Genomic DNA, 21,296 nt, shown 5'->3' with positions numbered 1-21,296 from the left:
TGGACACTGTTGAGGCGTCCTTGAGCATCGAATCCCCCAACTGCTCGGGGCGCGTGTCCACGTGCAGCCCCCTCACTCTGACATTAATGCATGTCCACAGAGTCCTGTTTGTGCATGTCTGTGTTTCCGACCAGTGTGTGCAGCATGTTTGAAATAATGACGGAGTGAAAACATTGAATTTCCCCACAGGATTGATAAAGTATATCAAAAACAAAGAAAAATCATTAGTTGCAGCCCTAACTTCAAGCCCCACGCCCCGCCCTACCTGGCTTAATCATCAGTGTGTTCCTGAGTCGAGGCCTTCCACCCTTGCTGACCAGACCATCTCCCGGTCTCACTTTTGAGTGAGTTAATGCTTTTATGTGCTAAGCTTTACCTAGAAGCTGCGTAAGAAGATCTGGGATTCTCAGATTAAGCCATAACAGACAATGAGATTGGAGAAAAGCAGCATGAATACACAGTCGGACATCAGCGCCCATGTTGTGGTCAGAGACAGATTCCTGAGGTCAGGAAGTCCATGACCTGCGGGTTGGCCAGGGTGGCAGGTGTGTTGACGTATGTTGTGTAAGCTTGCAGCGGTGGTTGTGTTACCGATGTCACGCAGTGTTCGGGCATACATCAATTACACAACGATTACATTACCTTCCTATTGCCCCCACTTTTATGTAGCCTTTTTTACATAATAGAAATAGAAACGATTTCATTTTTGACTATCAGCGCAAGTTCATCAAACAAAAACTCTCATTTGTGAAATACTACGATTTTTAAAAGAGTTGAAAGAAAGATGCAGTCGAAAGAGTGTCAGCTCCTTACAGCAGCGCTCACAGACAAGAGCAGCAGGAGTCATCACGCGGTGACGGGAACAAATGTTCTGAATATTCCTTCTTTAATGAGGCATTTTTTCTAACCTCTACATTTAATATAAGCAAGTTTGTCGCGGCTTTGCGGCAGTTTTGTTTTCTTGTGTTTTTAACAAAACAATAATGAACAAACCTTCACTGGTTTTGTTCGGAGTAAGGGGAAGATCTAAAAGTCTAATGTTTTAGATGAATGTATGGATGGACTCGACAGAAGTCTTTTCTTGTTAATGTCTGTTTTTTTGGTTAAGAAACGGTTAAAAAACATTTATTAATTGGTTGGAAATTTTCGTCACTGTTATCCTTAATTTCGTGTTGTGATACTTTCAACAGGTGCTGCTTTATTCGCTGTTTTTGCTGATTATTTAGTTAATCTGTTTCCTGACATCATGTAGCTTTTTTTTTGCCTAAATGTGAGACTATAAACCATCTATACTGTATTTATATATGTGTGTGTTTTTCCTTTTAAATCAAGATATAATGCAGTGCCATTATATCAGATAACTACTGACTGGATGAATCGGTGGTCCGTATAGAGGCTGCAGTCCTCGAGTTCTTTTTTGATCATTACAATTTTTATTTCATATTTTGCATTTTAAGCACAAAGAAAAAATACAGCTATAACAAACAAACAACACATGATTGTGTGGGGAAGGGGGGTACATGAAATTTTGCATCCTTTTCACCAAGTTTGGAATTATACAGATAAGAATATAGAATATAATAGGCAACTTAGATATAGGCTCAGATTATTGGTATACAAACATATGTATAAATATATAAATATATATATATATCTACATCATATGCACACATACATCTACTCCAGGTTCAACTCCCAACGTCCGCCCTTTGCCACGTGTAATCCCCCCATTCTCTCCTCTCATTTCCGACACTATCCACTGTCCTCCCGAGCAATGAAGGCATAAAAAGCCCCCCCAAAAAATTTTATTCTGAGCCCCTCCTGTTACCTAAATTACAAAATAATAACCTACATGTATCTCACACGCACTCTGCCCTTTATATGCCCCTCTTTACCTTCCATCTCTTTATTTAAAAAAAGATTCAAATACACTTTTGTGTGCTTAAATCAAAGCAAATGTGCCGTATTCTGCTTTGACAGTAGCAAAAGGACGTGTGCGGGATGGTGTGACACAGATAAAAGCCGATAAACAAAAGGCACACAACATAAATTCACTGGTTTGCATGTAAAGGGCAAAGAGGGGATGAAATATGTGAGACAGACACTGACAAAATGCTCCGGGGTTTGTGAGTCAGACCGACAACAGTAAAATGTCCTTTAACACCTCCTCGTTCCAAAGCCAATGCATCTGTTCTTTTACATTAGGATAATATAGGAACCTGCCCACAAATGATTCTTTCCTTTTCCTCCTTGTGGAGGCCTTACCTTCACAAAGGCCTCATCAGTGGGCTGGATTTAGCAGGATGACCTTTTTTATAAAAAAGCAGTTTGAACGTTAAAATGTGACTTTAAGTAGTTTTTGTACAGTACGCGACTTAAAGATGTTAAAGATGTTTCTGACTTCTTTGTCTCGGTTGTACAGTCAGGGCTGTAAAGCTTATTTGCACTGATTTCCATCTGCAAAGCATCAAAAAGTTGAGTTAGAGGGAGAAACTGAGCAAGTTTTTCCTCCCTTTATGAAGACTGGAAATAAAACTCAAGAGTTTCTTAAAGTATCGTTTTTCCTTATTTTAATGCCTTACAAATACAAAAGTTTTGGCCAAGGTCAGACTGTGTAGGAACTTCTCTGAACCATATAGACAATAAGTAAAAAATCTTGCCTCCATCTGTGGAAGTTGTATAGCATTAGAGTACTATAAGTACTACATGTTTTTACCCTTGGGAATGTCTATGCCACATTCATATGGCGAGGCTCAATTCTCTTCAATTCTTTGTAATCTATCAAAGCATCTGAAAATAGTCGCTCTCTTTCTTTTTATTTCTTTGATTAAAGGTTGGAGGAGACGGGAGAGGGGGGTGACGCGCGGAAAGGAGAGCTACAGTGGTATATGTGTGTGTGAATGCTGCAGGCTTTAGAGCAAAGGACTGGCGCTTGCTGTTGACATTAAGAATGCATTTTGCACCGCATCCCACCCGCAGGCTAGAGAAGGAGCATCTGTCAAATGGTAGCAGACAGGTTTCAGTCTTGTGGGTTAGCAAATTAGCCCACAGTGTATCAGCGGTTCTGTTGTTAGACTGACACTGACGGGAGAAAGACTTTTCCTGATTACAGATTACATTTTACCTTCTAGTCTTTGGCTACGTGTACAGTATCTTACAGAACATGTAAAGATGTACCTCTAATACTCTCCTTTAAGGAAGAACCATCTTTAATAATAGATCCTCCCCTTCTTATAAATCTTTCCATCTATATTCTGTGTCATCTTTTTAATGCACATCCCTGTCATTTTCCCCGCCGCCTGTATGCATTCAGCCTCTCCTTGTCTGTGTGTGCAGAGGGGTGGAGGCCAGAAGCTGGACGTATGTAGCATGCAGGCCAGTTACCATGGAAAACTACACAGTCTCCATACGGAAGGATTCAGATTTAGAGATGTTAAAGGAATAGTGTAACATTTTCAGGCTTATTTGTCACTTTCAGTTAGCTTCGCTTTAAGGAAGGGGTAACACCTAGACTAGCTACTTCCAAAGTTTAAATAGTGGGTGTGTTTAGCCACACGCCGTTGTGGCTAACTTGCTGTTTCCTTTTATTTCTCGTCTTTTTGCTATGCTAAGCTAACTGCCTGCTGGCTTTATTTTTATATTTAGTGGACACACATGGTGTGATATCAATATTCTTATAACTGGTAACAAAGTGATTAATCATATTTCCTAAAATGTCAAAATGTTACAATCCCCTGTATCGTATAGTTTCATCTGTTACTGGTGTTTAAATCTAATTATCAATGGATGTAATTGGGGCATTGTAGTGAGTAAGGCCCAGTGTCCACATAGCGTCTTTATTAATTGAACCCAATAAGGACAGAACACATGCAGCTGCCTAGAGCGCAGCACCCAGCATCTTTTTTTCAGAGCGCTTCCCCTTTCTTGTGCGGCCGCTCTGAGCGCTTCTGGTTAATTTCTGACTTTGTTGTATTCATTCCCACCTCGACCCTTTGTTTACTATCTCTCTCTCTCAGCTGTCTACTATTGAATGAAGGCAAAATGCCCCCAAAAATTACTTTAAATAGGGATCAGTACACAAGCACACAGCGGTATCTTCAGCGTGGTAGTTATGGTTTCAACATCAATATATATTGAACTTAAGTTACTTTATCTGATTTATAGCAGCACGACTTCACAGCCTTTGGTCCACCTGCAGATGCTTTTGTGGCTGATTGTGTCAGCAGTGAATGATGAGTATGGTTTTCTGTGCGTGTGTGTGTGTGTGTGTCTATGTGTGTGTGTGTGTGTGTGTGTGTGTGTGTGTGTGTGTGTGTCTTCCAGACTTAGAAAAGGACGATGGAGAGCCGGGAAACGGGATCGCCCAGTGGAGACTAAACGAGCAGCTCTTCCCCTGTCCCGTCTGCGGAAAGGTGTTCGGTAGACAGCAGACTCTTTCTAGACATCTGTCTCTACACACAGGTAAACAAACACACAAATATATACAATATATAAACACAATGACGTCGTTGGCGTATGTGCACACGTTAGCTGCCGTGTGCTTGTATTAGTGCTGCCCCACAGTAAGTAAATAAGGTTTACTAGACTAGATTACCCTTCCTTTAAAGAGATTACTACCATGATTAGTCTCACTGGGAAAACTGCCCGTCTAATTACCCAGCAAGAGGGATCCCTCACACACACACACGCGCACTAAAACACACACACCAGTAATTCTGATGCAGCTACGATTGGTTTCACTTTCTCTCTCTCGCACACACACACACAGGAGACTCCTTTAGGACGAGGCTGTGCTCTCCCTTGTGTCCTGATTACACTGTGTTTTCAAACTTGGCCCCTCTTTGTTCCCAATTGATCCATTCTACGCCATCGCCGTCCTCTGCAATCTTTCTTTCCTTATTAGGACCCAAACATGAATGAATATCCTGCTTAAACTGAAATTCACGCTCGATTAGAAATTAATGCAGCCTAGTTGGGATTGCAGACTAAATCATTGGGCGCACAAATGGAGACTCGTGTACAAAATGCCCCCACACAATTGGACATGCTCTCACATTTTGCGTGCACACACTTCCACGACACACACACACACACACACACCATCTGAGAGTGTTGGCTGTGAACAGCTTGGCCACACCACAGAGAGCAGAAGCAGGGGCATATGTCAGTGTGATGGTCTTTTTGGTTTCCCCGGCGACATAAAGGTTGCCTGGCTTCATGTCCTTGGGGCAAATGGTGTGTGTGCAAGTGCGTGTGTGTTTGAGGGAGAAATTTGTTGTGATGTTGATTTATTTTTGGTTAATAGGAAAGGTTGTGTTTTGCATTTCATATTTTTATTAGATTTTAGAGTGCAGGAAAATAAGGTGAAACAATGTCTGTCTTTGACTTATAATTTGACACATCCACAGAGTTTTCATGTGCTTCCCTGTAAGCTTGAGTTTCTCGAACATCACGAGGTGTTTTTCCCTCCTCTCCCCAGGATCAGAGTTACAGTCGGGGTCAGGCAAAGGTGAGGCAGGGTTAGGCATTGAGTAATTAGGTTTAAGCTTTCTTTAAAGGCTGAGAGGCTGAGCGCAACTTAATGAAATATCACCTGAGGTAACGTTTACAGTAACCCGAGGTCTTGTGTCTCTGTGTTTTCTGTTGCAGAAGAGAGGAAGTACAAGTGTCACCTGTGTCCTTATGCAGCCAAGTGCAGGGCTAACCTCAATCAGCACCTGACCATCCACTCTGTCAAGCTGGTCAACACAGACGCTGAGCAGATCGTCAGCGCTGTTACAGCCGACTCTGCCGAGCGCAAGAACTGCCCCTACTACTACAGGTAGTGATAACAGACCAAGACACAACTCCCGAGATACAGTAATATAAGAGGTCTGAAGCAAGGGACGCATTGGTGATCTTTATCTGTTGTTTTATGCCCAATTATATTTGATATATTTATCCAATTCATTTACCAATAACTGCTCTGCTTATCAGTTTTTTTATGACTTATTTATCGGGAAATGATGCTTCTTCGCTATCTGACAAGAGTTGATGAGAAAAGAAATACAATTGTACCTATATGTGAAATACAGCATGAAGGTACAGCCAGGAGACACTTAGCTCAGCTTAGCATAGTGACTGGAACCGACAAAGAAAACATCTTGCGTTGCTCTGATCAAAGTTTAAAAAAAAAAAAGCACCTCAAATTGAAATGTTATTTATTTGCACAAAACCCAGGTGTAAATATGTTTGCTTGTTTCGCACAGGGGTGATGTTCTTAAAGGAGCAATTCTCCCCTGGAAAAAGCCACTGTCAGTCAAATCGATAGAAGCAATAATATTTGAAACTGGCGCCATAGCTGTGGAGAAAGTTGCACAAACAGCTCGTGGTTTCGCCCATTCTACATTCCTACAACACCCAGCGTGCATTGCGCCCCTCCCTCTGAAAGGAACGGCCCAGGGAGAGACGCTGGAGTGAAATACTGTTTCCCAGTCGAGGACGTAGATCGCTGCAGGCAATGGCTCAGAGCGGTACAGAATCCTAAACACGACGAGAATATGCCGGTTGATCGTCTAAAAAATCTTCAGGTCTGCAGTCTACATTTCAAACCTGACGATTTTGAACGAGACATGATATCAGAAGCGGGCGACCTAGATTGAGGAAGCCAGGTGACGCGTTTTACGGAGTCTGGCTGAGGTTTTCCAGGGCCCATTGGAGAAGCGGATAGCGTCCTCCCTACAGTAACGGCATTAGCTCCCCATAATAGCATGATAGGACTGAGGATGAAAATCGGCGAACTGGCCCTCTAACTATGTTATGTAAACCTACTTCCAGGAGTCACCTGCTCTCCTTTGTGAGTTTTAGACGTGTTGGTGTATGAATATTTGAACTTGGGACAGAGGCTGTTTTCTCCTACAGTCTTTATTCTAAGCTAATGTAACCTGGTCCCCTGGCTGTAGCTTCATATTTACCATACAGACAAAGAGTGCTCTTGTTCTTTTCTTTTAACTCTCAGCAAAAAAAGCCAGAATTTCCCCAAATTTCATACTATTGCTTGATTCATTTGAATTTTGCTAATGATGTGAAAACAGCTAAATCGCACCAAGTCTGCAGCGTTTCATTTTCAATCATCTTAATCAAATTAAAATATCCACACTGTGCCACTTACCAATTTATGCGGACATAATCTAACACTAAAGCTGACTGCCCCTCCCCCTGTTATTCTCACCATCTTCCTTCCTCTTCCTCTCTGTTCGCTGTCCAGCTGCCATGTGTGCGATTTCCAGACGGAGCTGAACGCCCAGTTTGTCAGCCACATGTCGCTCCATGTGGACAAGGAGCAGTGGATGTTCTCGCTCTGCTGCAGCGTCTGTGACTACGTCTGCATGGAGGAGAACGACATGAAGAGCCACATTAGCACTGGGCACGCAGGTACAGAGTCTCTCAGGATGCATGGCTGCACACGGGGTCTGAGTGACGGCATTAATAAGATATCGCCTCTAATATACGGTTTATGTTAATCAGTGAAAAAATAGTGAAAACGTTAAATTGCTGTCTAATAAACAGCCCAAACCTAGACATATGCAATGTATTATTATTACATAACAAAAGAAAGAAAGCAAACCCCCAAAAGACGCTGACACGAGCACTTATTAGATTTTTTGGCTTAAAAAAAAGACTCAAAATATCTGCTGATCTTGACTTAACTTTATTCATAAATCGATTTGACGTTAGGGAAATGTTGTGGATTCTCAAACACATTCTGGCTAGTAGCAAACTAAATGATTCAACCCCTAGAAATAACGATTTATGGAGTTATTTTCAAAAATTACTCTCACATGTTAAGAGTGGGTGGTAGCTTACACATCGTGGCTCTTGTTCACAGCCCAGAATAGAAAAACAGTGCAGTGCTTGGACGGTGACACATTTTCTATTGTTTTGGCTCAGCACTCCAACACATGGGGTTTAAATTTAAACAATGGCTGAGGTTAAAGAGACGACTTTCTACTTTAAATCTGTTATATATATAGTCCAACAATGTGGTTACAATTCATACGCTTTTCAATTAACCTGCAGTTGCATGGAAACACCCTCAAATGTATGCTTCACATCATTGTTGTACCCTTACAGTCTCAGTTTCATGCTGGACTGAATCCACTTATCATTTTCAGCTTTTGCAGAGTATTTTGGCAGTCTATGTTCTGGGTTAGGAGAGGTTGGTACACGTTGATTGCTTGTCTTGTCCAACAGTCTAAAAACAAAGAATATTTAGTTTTCTGATGAGTAAGATTTCAAAAAATTGATTTTTCGATTTTTTGTCATTTTACTTAAAAAACATTTAATTGATTAGTAAATTCTGCACCCTTTTATTTATCGACGTAGTGTTTCAGCTGTACCTTTATTTAAAGTTGTAATCTCGAAGATCTCAGTTTCGTTATCTTTGGCGGCACCCATAACGGTAATTGTGGCAGCACACTTCCCAGATATCCAGACAGTGTCGCATGTGTGACGTCCGCGGTCGGCTCCGGTTGTAACTCTTGATTTTCCTCGCTGACGGTCGCTTTCCTCTTTAGACAGTTTACCTTCATCTGAGCGTCCAATTTGTTTCTTCTTCTTTAGATTTTCACTTATTGTTGAAGTTGTATCTGTAGTCATCGATCTTTTCTTTGTTTGTTCAGCCATTGTAGATTACTGTTTACTCGCAACACTTGCAGAGACCAGAAAAGCAGCCGCTTAGCTCCGCCTACCCTCTCTGGCAGACCAACCACTGCTGGCTGATGGAAAACGCGTCACTAACTGGGCGCTGCTTGTGATTTTTCCAGTGAAAGTCGCCACAGACACCCAGTCTGTGATACTGCAAATGCAAAGGCTTTCATCAGTGGGCCATAGGCTCAATCACCATTGTGTTACCTCATTCTGCGATAGACATTTATTTAAATGAAAATCTTCAAGATTATCGCTTTAAAATCCAGTGTTTTTACATGCTCAAATACTTAAATATGTCACTTTATCTTTACAGTCTATGAAAGATAACCAGTAAAAATGTATTCTTTAAAAAAAGGCCATATTGTAGAAGTAGTTCACTCTTGATAAACTTGTAGTTGTGTTTGAGTTTAGAGGCCACAGGGAAAGACAAGCAGCTGAATCGGGTTTCACCAACAAGCCTCCTCCAGTCGACCTTCTTTACACTTTTAAAGCTGCTGGAGTGAACCCCCGGTGGTCGATATGAGTGTTTTTGTCTAAAACAGCTTTGTCCAGTTTATTGCTGACGTTTTGCTCCTCCACTGTTCCTCAATATGTGATTGTGTGTGCACGCGCTCGGTGTGTGTTGTGTGTGGGTGGGTGGGATTGTCCGGCCTAGACAGCTGAGGGGTCTTTCAGAGGCCACAGTGGCCTTGTTTATCTGAGAAGGTTGGCCCTTATCGTGCCTGAGGGGAAAAAATCAATAGGCCTTGGGTCCTTTAGAGACGAGCTGGGTTTACGATGCCGCTGTGGCCATCTTTTAAGTCTCTCAGCCCGGCTTGGCATTTATCTCAGTCACGCACAAGATGGACACCGCCACCAAACACACACAAGTACAGTTGTGCGGCTTATTGTCGTCTAAGTCACTCTGTCTTCTATATGTGGGGAATTTAATTATTAGTCTTGGTCCAGCCCTGTTTGTTAAAGTCACTTTACTTCAGAGGGAACGATAGATGGAGGTCCACTTAGAGTAAATCTTGGCGGAGTGTAAAAAACGAGTAAACCGCGTGAGCATGCCCGGGCATGAGACGGCTGCGCTCAGCAGGTGTCAGAGTTCAAGCTGACCCCCTGTGAAGACCGGACTCCACACTGGGGAAGGGGTGGGTTGGGTGCACCTCTCTGTAGGGGGGAAGGTGGTGAATTATGTGACAGTTTACTCGATGTCTACCCCGGATACTTTGGCTGATTTTGCTTCTTCCTGTATCATGAACATCGTCGCATAGGGAGCTCTTTGTTGAGAAAGAAAACAGAGTAATTTTCATTAAGGTGTGTTCAAGGTCGAGGCCCACTGGCTCAGAGCATCGTCTTTTTTTGCTTGTATTCTGTGGCATTAGCCTTTTGGATTCTGTCAGAGAAGGCAAGTGCACGTTAAATACTACAGCAGAGGAGCGGCATTAAAGCTCCATCAATGGTGTATTCAAAATGCTGCTCCGACTGTGCTGTGAATGACCCTGGGATATTTAGATTTGATTGAAGGCAATTAATCACATCTTGTCTCTCGCTGTGTAATTCCTTATGTTTGTGCTGCATGTGTTTGCTCCTGTAAGTTTTAGACTCAGTCTCTCTCGCGCGCGCGCGTGTGTGTGTGTGTGTGTGTGTGTGTGTGCCTGTATTAAAAAGAAAAAGACAGGTCAACCATTTCAGGATCGGAGCAGCCTTTTCTCCCTCCTTTCACTCCCTCCTGAGTGAATGCCCTTTGTTGAGCTGTGCCCTGAGATGCTCCCGCCATCTTAGCTCCTTCGGCCATGACCCGCACTCCCTCCCTCCCTCTCGCCCCCTCCCCTTCTTAATTCCCTCTCTCTTCCCGGTGAATTGCCGACTTACAGAGGGGGATCAATAAAAGCACACTGCGTCTTGATTTGACTGGCAGCAGGGCCTCAGCAAGAGCACAGGGCTGCTTCTATTCTGTTTGTGTGTGTGTGTGTGTCTGTGTGTGTGTGTGTGCACGTACACAGCAGACGGGTCCTTGAAACTGGTAATTTAATATGAATGTTTTGTGTTAATGGTTTTCTTTAGTTGGAGCTGTAAAAATGTATCCCCTAGCATTGCTTCCTGCATGATAATAACATCTTCTTCCTCTTCTTACTCTCTGCTGTCCGTCCTCTTGGCGTCCAGGTCTGAACTCAAGGAGTCCCCTCAGCGAGACCAAGAGCACCTCCTCGTCCCTCTCGGCCCTCAGCGACTCACTCAACAGCTCGGAGGGCGGAGACCTCACCCACAGTAACGAAGAACTCAGAGGCCTGCTTGCCCCGCCCTCCTCCGCAGGCAGCCAGTCCAGCTCTGGAAGCCACTCGGGATCAGGAACTGAGGACAAGTCTGACAAAGGCAAGGAAATGTGGGAGATATTGCAAACATAAACACTTTGTCGTTTGAAATGTCAACATCATGATGCAGATTTGTAAAAAGTAAAAATGAAGCTTTGTCAGGTCTGTCCTCGAGAGGAGAAGAAAACTACTTTTAAAATGCTCTTTTGTTGAACGGAGGTCATTTATGATGCATTCGAGGAAGTCGGGAAATCTGAACGCTGAACAGCTTTTGTGACACAGTGTCAGGGGGAATTTATCTCAAGTTGAATTTTAGATCTAGAACGGATTGTTAGCTGTTAGCATGCAGATGTCTGTTTATAGAGATTAATAAGAAGCTAAATCATCGTCAGATAGCCGCTGATGGGAGTCGGGATGTTATTACGGCAGATCACGTTCCGCCTGCTTTTGCTCTCCACGCGGACAGTTTTTCCTGCATACGCCGCAGCCTGCTGATACGTGATTGGTACAAGCGTACTACAAACCAGAACACTTGCCATCCCTAAAATCCACGTCCCTGCTTACAGAGTCTACAGTTCTACGTAGAGTCTGTAAATAGAGATTGGAACACCTTTATCCTTTATTTGGCCCCGCCCACTTTAAACAAGCCAGAGAATCAAACAAAAGTAAAACGCCTTAAAGGCCATCAAGGCTATCAAGAGTAAAATTACCCCCCGTTCTTTACCTGTTATGTTACTAACATTGCACACTGTGTACGTTAACTCCTTTTACTTTTTATATATATAAACAGAGCATAAACATTTTAACACATAGACATCAGTTTACTGGAGATAAGCAGGACTACTCATCCTGTGAAAACAGAAGAGTAAAGCCTTTTGTTACTCTTGAAGGCCTTTCTAAAGTCTGAAAAAAAAACCTTTGTGTGTGAGCATTTCTAAGGCTGGCAGCATCTAACAAAACATGCCCTAAGGTTGCACTATGGGAAGTGTAGGATTAATAGTTTTTAGAGAACCTTTTCAGGACTCAAATCAATTAAACTCTGCAGCATTATCACATTTAAAATCATGATCAAAGAGTCTTAACTCACCCTCTCCTCCTCCACAGGCTTCGAGTGTGTCTTCTGCAATTTTGTGTGCAAGACGCGTAGCATGTACGAACGGCACCTCCAAATTCACCTCATCACGCGGATGTTCGAGTGCGACGTCTGCCACAAGTTCCTCAAGACGCCCGAGCAGCTGCTGGAGCACAAGAAGTGCCACACCGTCCCCTCCGGAGGGCTCAAGTAAGGAAAGCAAGTACAGACAGAGGTTCCTAACTCCGCCCGTCCTCCCCCCCTCCCTCGCCTCTCAACCTTTCAATCCATTACACCCAGAGACACACAGAGTACATACACGTTTATAGACGCATGCTAGGAGTGTGCAAACTATGGCATTTTTATATATAACATAAAGTCATCTAATCATTTTAAGACACAGTGGTTATAGTTCTTGCTTATTCTACATTAAATGATGCATGTTAAATAACATCAAGGATAGGAAATGATGCATAATATGAAGATGGCTGGAATAATCAAGGTTTTTTAATAAGATTCGATCGTAACAGACGCACAGATAACACTTGTAAGCTCTCATATATAAGACAGAATCATAAATACGTGGTCTATTTGAAGATTATTCTCGCCATGTGTCCTTAATCAGTTAACCTCACTTAAATGTTCATTATCTGCAGCCAGCAAATGAAACGATACAAGCTGCAGTTTTGCTCGACAGCCTCTCTTGGCAGCTCTAACTTATTAGACAGTGGTCTGTGGGTCTGCAGTGGCCGCTATGAACAGAAGGGAGAGTGTAAGGGAGATGGAAATGGGCTTCCCCTCAGGGTCTGTTGTTCCACTGCCCACAGCTCACGGCCATGCCAAGGAAAAAATATCTGATGGAACCTGCAGTCCAGAAAGCTGCTTTTATTTTTCCCCCCCCGATGCAGACACACTGGGCTGGGTATTATATAAAATTAGTTGGCACACTCCTAGATGATAATCATTTAGAGGAAAGTGAACACACGCCATAAACGTCAGATCACTTTCATTTGTAACAGCAGAGAGCGGACACAGACACGAGCCTATTCAAATTATAGAAACCAATCTAACGCATGCTTTCAAATGAGCACGCTCTGATCTTATCAAGGCATGCAGTTTGTGGAAAGAATGAAAAGCTTCTAAACTGCAGTTTGCATCCTAAACATTTCGAACCCTACATGTAGAAACATCTGAGCACTCCAGTGTTAATTTCGTTACAGAAAATGATGACGAAAAATGTTTGTCAACGTCCTTTTTTCCACGATGAAGACGAGACGCTGACGAGCTAAAAATAGATCGTTGATAATAAAAACTCTGACGACACGTATGCTTTGTTTTTGTTAACGAGACGGGACTAAAATGCATAATTTGACGCTTCTTTCGCACAAAAATTTCCCTTTCCCGCATTGACGTGGGTTTTTCAGACCCGGGAAGTCCCACTATTAAATGCTGATTGTCTCTGTTCCCATTGCCAGTGAAGTATACTCCTTTCGGTCTCTCTTCTGCTGCGTCACCGTCCGGCGTCACAAACGCACCGCAAACACAGTTAGTGAACAGTGAAGATGTTACGGTGGTTAGGTCTTTATTGTATCTATTCCTCATTCAGTGTGTTTATCAAACTCGGCACAGACAAATTTGGAACGATGTTCGAGCGCTGCTCGGACGGAGCTGAGATGACAAGGAGTCACAGAAGTTACTGACGGAGCATAGCATCGCACCGTAAAGGGGGAGGAGATTATTGTGTCGACACAGGTTTTGTGTTCCCATCAATGCTGATGGGAGCCGAGGCGATGATTACCCGGGTCTACTGCAGAGTCATTTGACCCGTGTCTGAATGCTAATTGTAGCCTTTCCCACAAAGCAAAAAAGCCAGGTGTTAGTGGGTTCTTTGACCAGTGGGAAAGGGGCTTCAGACTGCTGTAAATAAGGCAGGAGAGGAATGTGCAGTGTGTGCTATTGTAACTGCACAACTTCGTTCTGTGGCTTTACATGAGTAATGTTCCAGAAGTTTCCATATACACACATAACCTCAGCTGAGGATCTATATCACCCGCGGAGAACGTCGTCAGGAAACAATTAATGTAAGGACGGATGAAAGGACTAGAGAAAACGTTTGAACTAAAATGTGATGACTTTTTTTTTACTAAAACTGGACTAAAATGTTTTGAGTTTGCGTCGACTAAAACCAAAACCAAAAACTAAAAAGCATCTTCGTCTTATGACAGCTGCCAAAATTAACGCTGGAGCAGTCCTGCACACACATATTAGCTCAAGTTATTTTAAGGTATCTTCATGAGGCAGCCTTGTTTTTCTAATATCGACTATTAATATAGCTCGAGCCTCATCACATGCTTCCCTCTCCATCTCCATACTCCAGTCCCTCAGGAGCCTTTGTTGTACTGTGACACGTTTATGTCTCATTTCAGGCCTGTCAGGCTAACATAAAGCCCATCTGTTGATCTCAGCATCCTCACCACACACTGACGATGTTAGCGTTTGAGTTCAGGCTGATGTTTAAAAGTCATCTTTAGGGTGGCGGCAGAATTTGGGATTTAAAAAACTTGTGATATTTACCCAAATATTTAGGAAGAAGTCCTGTAAAATTTTGATTAACTTCAAATAACACAAGCCATGTTTTGTTTTTGGTTGTTCCCATGACTCCAGTCTGTGCATGCGCAGAGCCATTGAGTATCATTATGATTATCGCCCTCATCTTGTCATGAACAAAGACCTGTACATCTTTTTTTCTGTGCAGCCATTAGTGAAGTCAGGATGTTCTCAACATTGCCAAATGTGTGCAAACGGTAGCATTGCATTAAATATAAAGTAGGAAGCTGCCAACAAAGTTACATTGTCTATGTAATAGGAACTGTGTGGCTGACAACACAAACACACAGGAAGCCCCTTTACAGCATCTTTAGTGTCTAACTAGCTGCAGTGGGATTAAATACATGTAAAGGAGTTTTAAATGTTTCTTCTGTCTGGTGTTTATGTTTATAAAACCAGATTAATTTATTTGATGATATTTAAGCTTATATTTAAAAGGGAGATTGACAGCTTGTGGATATTTAAAGAGACAGAAGAACCAACTTTAATCGATAAATCTGCCATAACTCAACTTCTTCTGTTACACTGTATATGTCCGCACATGTAGGTTACATTTAATATTGTTTGAGGGTTACGCAGTCCTTTCATTTATGCAAACCAAATCTATGTATAATTTGAATAGCAGACAGCCAAACAGGAATAGAACGAGCGAACGCACCCTAAGGACAACCAGTGTTTAGATAAACTCCTCTATTGCCTACATCTGACCCCCAAGGTCCACATAAAGATTTTTTCCCTCGACCAGTGCGTACACGTGTATACACTTGAGCAATGTGAAGTGTATTTCTATATATGTAGGAGTGTGTAGAAAGGCAGAGAGGGCCTTGACCATTTCGAGGTTTTTCTGAGGTGATTCTGTTCTGCAGGGTTTGTGAAGCGCTTTGGGGCCCAGAGCAGATGAAAGGTGCTATTTAAATGTAAGTGCCACTCCATTCCTTCATTTCCCTTCATGTCCTACTGCTCCAATCTTTTCTCCAGCCTGTCACCCACCTCCTCCTCCTCCTCCTCCTCCTCCTCCTCCTCCACACACACATATACCTGATCACCTCAATTCTCCCACCATTAAACTGCCACACATACCACCATGAGCACACAGACCTGTACATCATACACACTTTTCCTTTACCTGCTCCTCTCCTCTTCATCACTTTGTGTTATTGAATTTCAAGGTTTGTTATGTGGATTGTGAAGGTACACTTCCCCTTCAACTGTCTTTTGCTTTTTTTGTGCTGTGTCCTCCCTCCCTGCTCCCCTTTTGTTGCATTACCCAGGTGCCCTTTCTGCATCTACTCCACCAATCGTCCAGCGGCCATGGAGTGCCACCTTAAGACGCACTGTAAGATGGAGTACCGCTGCCGCATCTGCCAGGGACTGTGGCCCGACCAGGCCTCATTGGAGGCCCACATGCGCGGGCACCGCCTGGGCAACCACTACAAGTGTGAGCAGTGTGGCTACTTGTCCAAGACGGCCAACAAGCTGATCGAGCACGTGCGCGTGCACACAGGGGAGCGGCCCTTCCACTGCGACCGCTGCTCTTATAGCTGCAAGCGCAAGGACAACCTCAACCTGCACAAGAAGCTGAAGCACGCGCCGCGCCAGACTTTCGGCTGCCAAGAGTGCCCTTTCACCACCACACACCCCTTCGTCTTCAGCCGCCACCTCAAGAAACACCAGAGCGGAGGGGCGGGGGGGCTGGGCGGAGGAGAAGAAGAGGAGGAGGATGAGGAGGCAGGAGAGGAGGAGCTGCCACTCCAGGGAGCGTCGCCGGGGGGGTCGTTGCTGCGGAAGAGCCAGGAGAACTTCCTGTTCAGTGGAGGAGGGGGGAGCAGCGGAGGGAGTGGGAGTAACAGCCCGCTCATGAGTCTAACAGCGTCCCAGGCGCTGCAGTCCGTCGCTCTGTCACTCACACTGGGAAAGTCCCAACAGCTGGACGCCGGAGGCCCCCTGCGCCGCCTGGTCAGCACTAACGGCGCCAGAAACCCCGGCGGCCCGAGCAGCGGCAGCCCCTCCCTCTTCCTCCCCTCCTCCCGCCACGTGTTCGAGCAGTACCGGAACTGCGAGCGGGCGCACCTGATCCCCCTCACCACCCTGTTCACCCACAACAGCCGCTTCACATTCCACTCGCACCTCCACTCCAGATGGCGGCCCGCCACATCTCCCCTCCTCTTCTCCTCCAATTCGCCGTCCCCCTCCCGCTCTCCCTCGTCACCCACCTCCCACAAACACTCCTTCCTGGCCTACCTGGGACTGATGGAGAGGGCCAAGACTGTTTGACCTCGCCCTCCTCTCCTCCTCTCCTCCTCTCCTCCTCCTCCTCACCTCGCTGTTTCCCTCACTCCTCAGACAGTGGTGTGAATGACACTTGACCGCTGCAGTGGGAGCGACGACTTTTTCCAATCAGACCAGCAGAATAAGCTGGAGCAGACAAACATATTAAAGAAAAGATAAAAAAAACATTTATAAGAGAAAAAGGCTGTACATGCTAAAATGCATTTATATCAAGAAGCTGCTTTTCTTATCAGTTCTATCGATTGAATTATTACTACTTCAACTACTACTCTCTCTGAGCTTTTATTTCTGTTTTTAATGTCTGAATGACCTGGACCCAGTTGCATTACCTGAGGGAACTAACGTATCTCAGTTTTATAGATATTTTTCTTTAGTCGTTCGACGAGATAAAAAGACGAAACAAAACTTGCAAGTGCTATATTTTAGTGCATTTTTGTCTATTGCTATTATGCATCGAGATAGCATGCCCGTTTCTGTGTTTCAACTAGCTTTGACGTCATTAGGAAGCTAAAATTCGAGAAGTGTTAGCGGTGCAACGTGGACAGAACCAATGAAACGGAACACGTTTCTGAAGCAACGCCTCAAACCACGCACTTACTTATTTATCAGTCTTGTACATAGTTTTGTAGCCCCTCCCCCTCCCATCTTTTGGATTTCTGTTGGTTTTTTTGTATAATGGTGGAACCATATTATGCATGGCTGCTGCCTGATATCACCTCTGCCTCAGAATGAGTGTCGTGACTCGCTCATTTGGACGGTTTTTTTTGTAAGCTCACCGAAACAGAGGATAAGCTGCGTTAACGCAAAAAGGTGAATCTGACCAATCGTGAAAGTCCACATTTACATTTGATGTAAAGACGTTGCTGATAAATTTGCACTCCCAGGTGAATAAGCAGGAAGATAATTAGACGTTATTTCTGAGACCAGGTGGATATCAGTGCAGCCTCATGTGCAGAACTATGTATCACGCACCTATACTTAGAAGAGATATATGAGATAACTGTTTTGTGGAGGTGACCAGCTCCGGTGTTAGCGAGCGAGCTACCCGCAGCCCGGGTCACCACAGGCCGATTCAATGGTGCTTTTTGGAGCTTTTTGTAATTTTTGTGTACAAAAAAAAGAAAAAAAAACTGTTCCAAAATGACTTGAATGAATGTATTTTTGTTTATGTACATGAAAATGAAGCGATACAGAAGTGTGAACAGGGACGTCTTCTGTGCTGGAATAGACGGGGAAAGTTTGTGTGTTTGGTGGCCTTCTGTGTCTTGTTTTCTTTTGTTTGGTTTTTTTTTGTCTCTTTTTTTTTTTACTTTTTTACTGAGCCTTTTACATCATAAGAAAACATTTTCTACTAACATTCATAAAGAACCCATTGTGAGGAAAAAGCTCCTGTAGGTGCAATGATGAAGCAAAGCCATTCACTTGTACAGCATTGTGTTCGATGGCTTCTGTTCGGCCGGCAGACATGGTACTGCTTTTTGCCCTCCCTCTCTCCCTCCTCCTGTCAACCTTTTGAGTTTTAATTGCACTTAATGTAGTTACACTTCAAGCCAAAAGCACTTAAACCTTTAATTTTCCTGTTGTGTTTTTTTTAAAGTGCAAACTTAGATCCACCAAGTTACCGTAATGTGAAGTGGACAGCAGTCGCTGGAAATGACTCAATCAACACCCCTCATTTTCACGTGTAGGCATTTCTAGCAGTGCAGAAAGGTCTGCCTCTGTGAAATCGGAGAAAGTAAATGAATACAAATTGCATGAATTAGTCAGTAGAGGTCAAGCTCTCCCTGGGAACTAAAGGTCCCAGGCTAAATTGCGATGAGCCAATTTTGCACAGTGCTGCACTTTTTGATTAAGAGAATATGTATTTATTCGTGAAAATGCTCAAAAAGAGGTATATTTGCGAGATAGGGCAGCAAACTACAAGCATTTTGTTTTGAAAAAAGCTTTACCCATGACTTGTTTTTGTAAGTGGTCTTCAAGCCAAAATCCCTTATTTGTAAAGGGATTGTTTTTTTATTTCCTTGTTTTTATTTTGTCTGTTTTTCTCATGCGTTATCTTCTAAAGAAACATTGTTTGCTTTTTTTTATTTTTCTACTTTTAATTCATGTCAGGAAAAAAAAAAAAATGCTGATTTGGAAAAGAGAGAACATGAATCGTCAAGACCAAAATGTAAGCCGCGGCAGGACGTGATGTTAGGATTGAATCCGTCACGTCGCTGCTCCGGGAGCGATTGTCCCCCTTTACACTGCTGTTTGTTGGTTCCTTTTTTCGCTCTGTCCGTGTCTGGCATGCTGTCTCTGGAGTGAAACGAGCAACACACACACACACACACACACACACACACACACACACACGCTCTCTCCTCGTACTATCTACGTTATCTTTTATACTCTAGTGCCACTTGGTGGAAGGAAACCACCTGAGACTCCTGGGAATGAGTCAAACTTAATTGTCAGGGTCAAAAAAAAAAAAAAAAAGATGAAGAGATAAAAAAAAAGAGTGCGTCCACTCTTGACACCTTTTTAAAATGTCTGCCTTTTATTAATCATGAATGGCTGCACTTCTTTATGTCCCCTCTTAGTTTGAGTGTAATGTTTAAAAAGGCAACAGGGCTCTATCGTTTTGAACACCGATATTCTTAAGCACTTACTCTGTTTATTTTTGCCCATTTGTACGCAGCATAGTGACCTTTTTCTTTTCTTTTTTTAAAAGCTTGACTACCTTTTCAGCACTTCAGAGAATGCATGACATGCCCCTCTCTCTCTCTAGCACTCGATTGTGTTTCAAACTAACTCCCTCGGTTGCGTTTATTTAGCATCACACCGCACTGTCTACAATCAGTTAGCTTTACGTTTGGCTGTGTTATGATCAGAAAAAGGCTCAACTATCTTCTCTTTTGGCACTCGGTTAAAGATTGGTATGTGCTGTACAAAGCTTTTTTTTATTACTCCATTGTTAAGGCTGTACAGGGTTGTGACGATAACTGGTAAATAGATCATTTGTACTTTTTTTTTTTTTTTTTTTTGGTTTTGTATTTGTTTTCTTTTTTTTTTTCTTTTTTTTTTGGCATTATTTTATGTTCAAACTTGCCAGATCTAAATGTAACAGGATTTGAAAGTAAAGCTTACATCAGATATTACGTCAGTGGTTTTGTCTTCTCTCTGTTTATGCTTTCCTTACACAACCTCAGACAGCATCACGCTCATAAAACATTTTCTTTATCTCTCTAACTGGCTGATTCTTCATTTAATACATTGTCTCAAATCCCCTAATTAACACCCACAACCCCCTGCAACGTTATCCTATTTTGGAGGATGTAGAAGATTAGACTAATTTGGATGTATCTTATGTAATACTGATGCCACGTGTTTGTAAACTTTACATATAAAGTGTACCTGGACCATCCCTCATTTTCCCTAAGTAACATTTTATATAAACGGACACATTCACTGTTAAACAGTTGCTTGTTAGCGTTCATAATTGTAGCATATTGGCTCCGTTATAAAGTGTGTATTAATAGATGGATAGATTCTTTATTGATCCCAAGGGAAAGTGAGGCATCCAGTAGCTTACAAGACGCATGACGTCACACATCTGTCGCCCCCACGTCGTCAAGCCCGTAAGAAAATAATCACATTATGAGAAAAAATAAAAGCTATTACAAATATACACTGCAACTTTGAGTAGTGGCTGTATAGATGTAATGCAAATATAAACTTAATGAGCAGAGTTAGTGCTCATCAACCATAACCCTGCAAAACAGTGCGGTGCAAATGTGCAAAAAGATAAAGTGTCATAATGCATTACTATAATCTAAATTTACCAGGACATTCACAAAGACTCTTCCTTTAATAACATCCTAATTACTGTTTGTTGCTACTAAGTAAGAAGGTAAGAAGTAAGAAGAGCAAAGCATAAAATCGTAATTGTACAACAACGTCCTTGCCAACCACTAACACGCCTTAATTAGTTACTTAAGGGAAAGTCTTAATAAAAGCCGAGTCTTTGTAGAATATAGTGATGCTTAAAAAGAAGGCAAAGAAGAGGCAAACTGCTGCTAATGCACGTGCTAATTAGCAGCTAGTTAATAGTTAATATGTAGATCTTAATATAAAGTGTGACAAGTGCAGTAATCGTATTAGAGAAAAATAAAACTAAGAAACTTTTTTTTTTTTTACCCTTTTCTGCCTTTAGTTAGAGAGAGGACAGTGGACAGAGGGAGTGGGGACGTCGCAAGGGAATAGGGCCGAGGGTGGGAGTCGAGCCCGGGGCCGCCTCATCGAGGACTGTGACCTCTATACAGGGGACGCACAATTTAACCGCTGAGCTAAACCGGCGC

At 42.9% G+C, this 21,296-nt stretch overlaps 1 protein-coding gene across 3 annotated transcripts in view; it reads left to right on the top strand.

Moving 5' to 3' along the window:
• znf827 (zinc finger protein 827) overlaps positions 1-20,153 on the top strand; it is a 77,408-nt gene extending 57,255 nt beyond the window's left edge. Inside the window, exons 9-16 of one of the 3 annotated variants that reach the window (XM_069665753.1) lie at positions 2,834-2,884; positions 4,324-4,461; positions 5,650-5,821; positions 7,247-7,413; positions 10,840-11,049; positions 12,093-12,270; positions 15,534-15,584; positions 15,939-16,024. In XM_069665753.1, coding sequence (XP_069521854.1) covers positions 2,834-2,884; positions 4,324-4,461; positions 5,650-5,821; positions 7,247-7,413; positions 10,840-11,049; positions 12,093-12,270; positions 15,534-15,582 — 965 coding nt within the window. In that variant the 3' untranslated portion in view covers positions 15,583-15,584; positions 15,939-16,024. Of the gene's footprint in view, positions 1-2,833; positions 2,885-4,323; positions 4,462-5,649; positions 5,822-7,246; positions 7,414-10,839; positions 11,050-12,092; positions 12,271-15,533; positions 15,585-15,938 lie in introns of all 3 variants that reach the window. The other 2 variants (XM_069665756.1, XM_069665757.1) reach the window with 2 other exon arrangements.
• Positions 20,154-21,296: the final 1,143 nt, after the last annotated feature.

Source organism: Semicossyphus pulcher, unplaced genomic scaffold (genome assembly GCF_022749685.1).
Source record: "Semicossyphus pulcher isolate SPU_LCO1_2020_fin unplaced genomic scaffold, fSemPul1.0.p SCAF_17, whole genome shotgun sequence".
NCBI classification, from domain to species: domain Eukaryota; kingdom Metazoa; phylum Chordata; class Actinopteri; order Labriformes; family Labridae; genus Semicossyphus; species Semicossyphus pulcher.
Note: the sequence above shows the minus strand (reverse complement) of the source record. Positions and strands in the feature narration are given on the sequence as shown.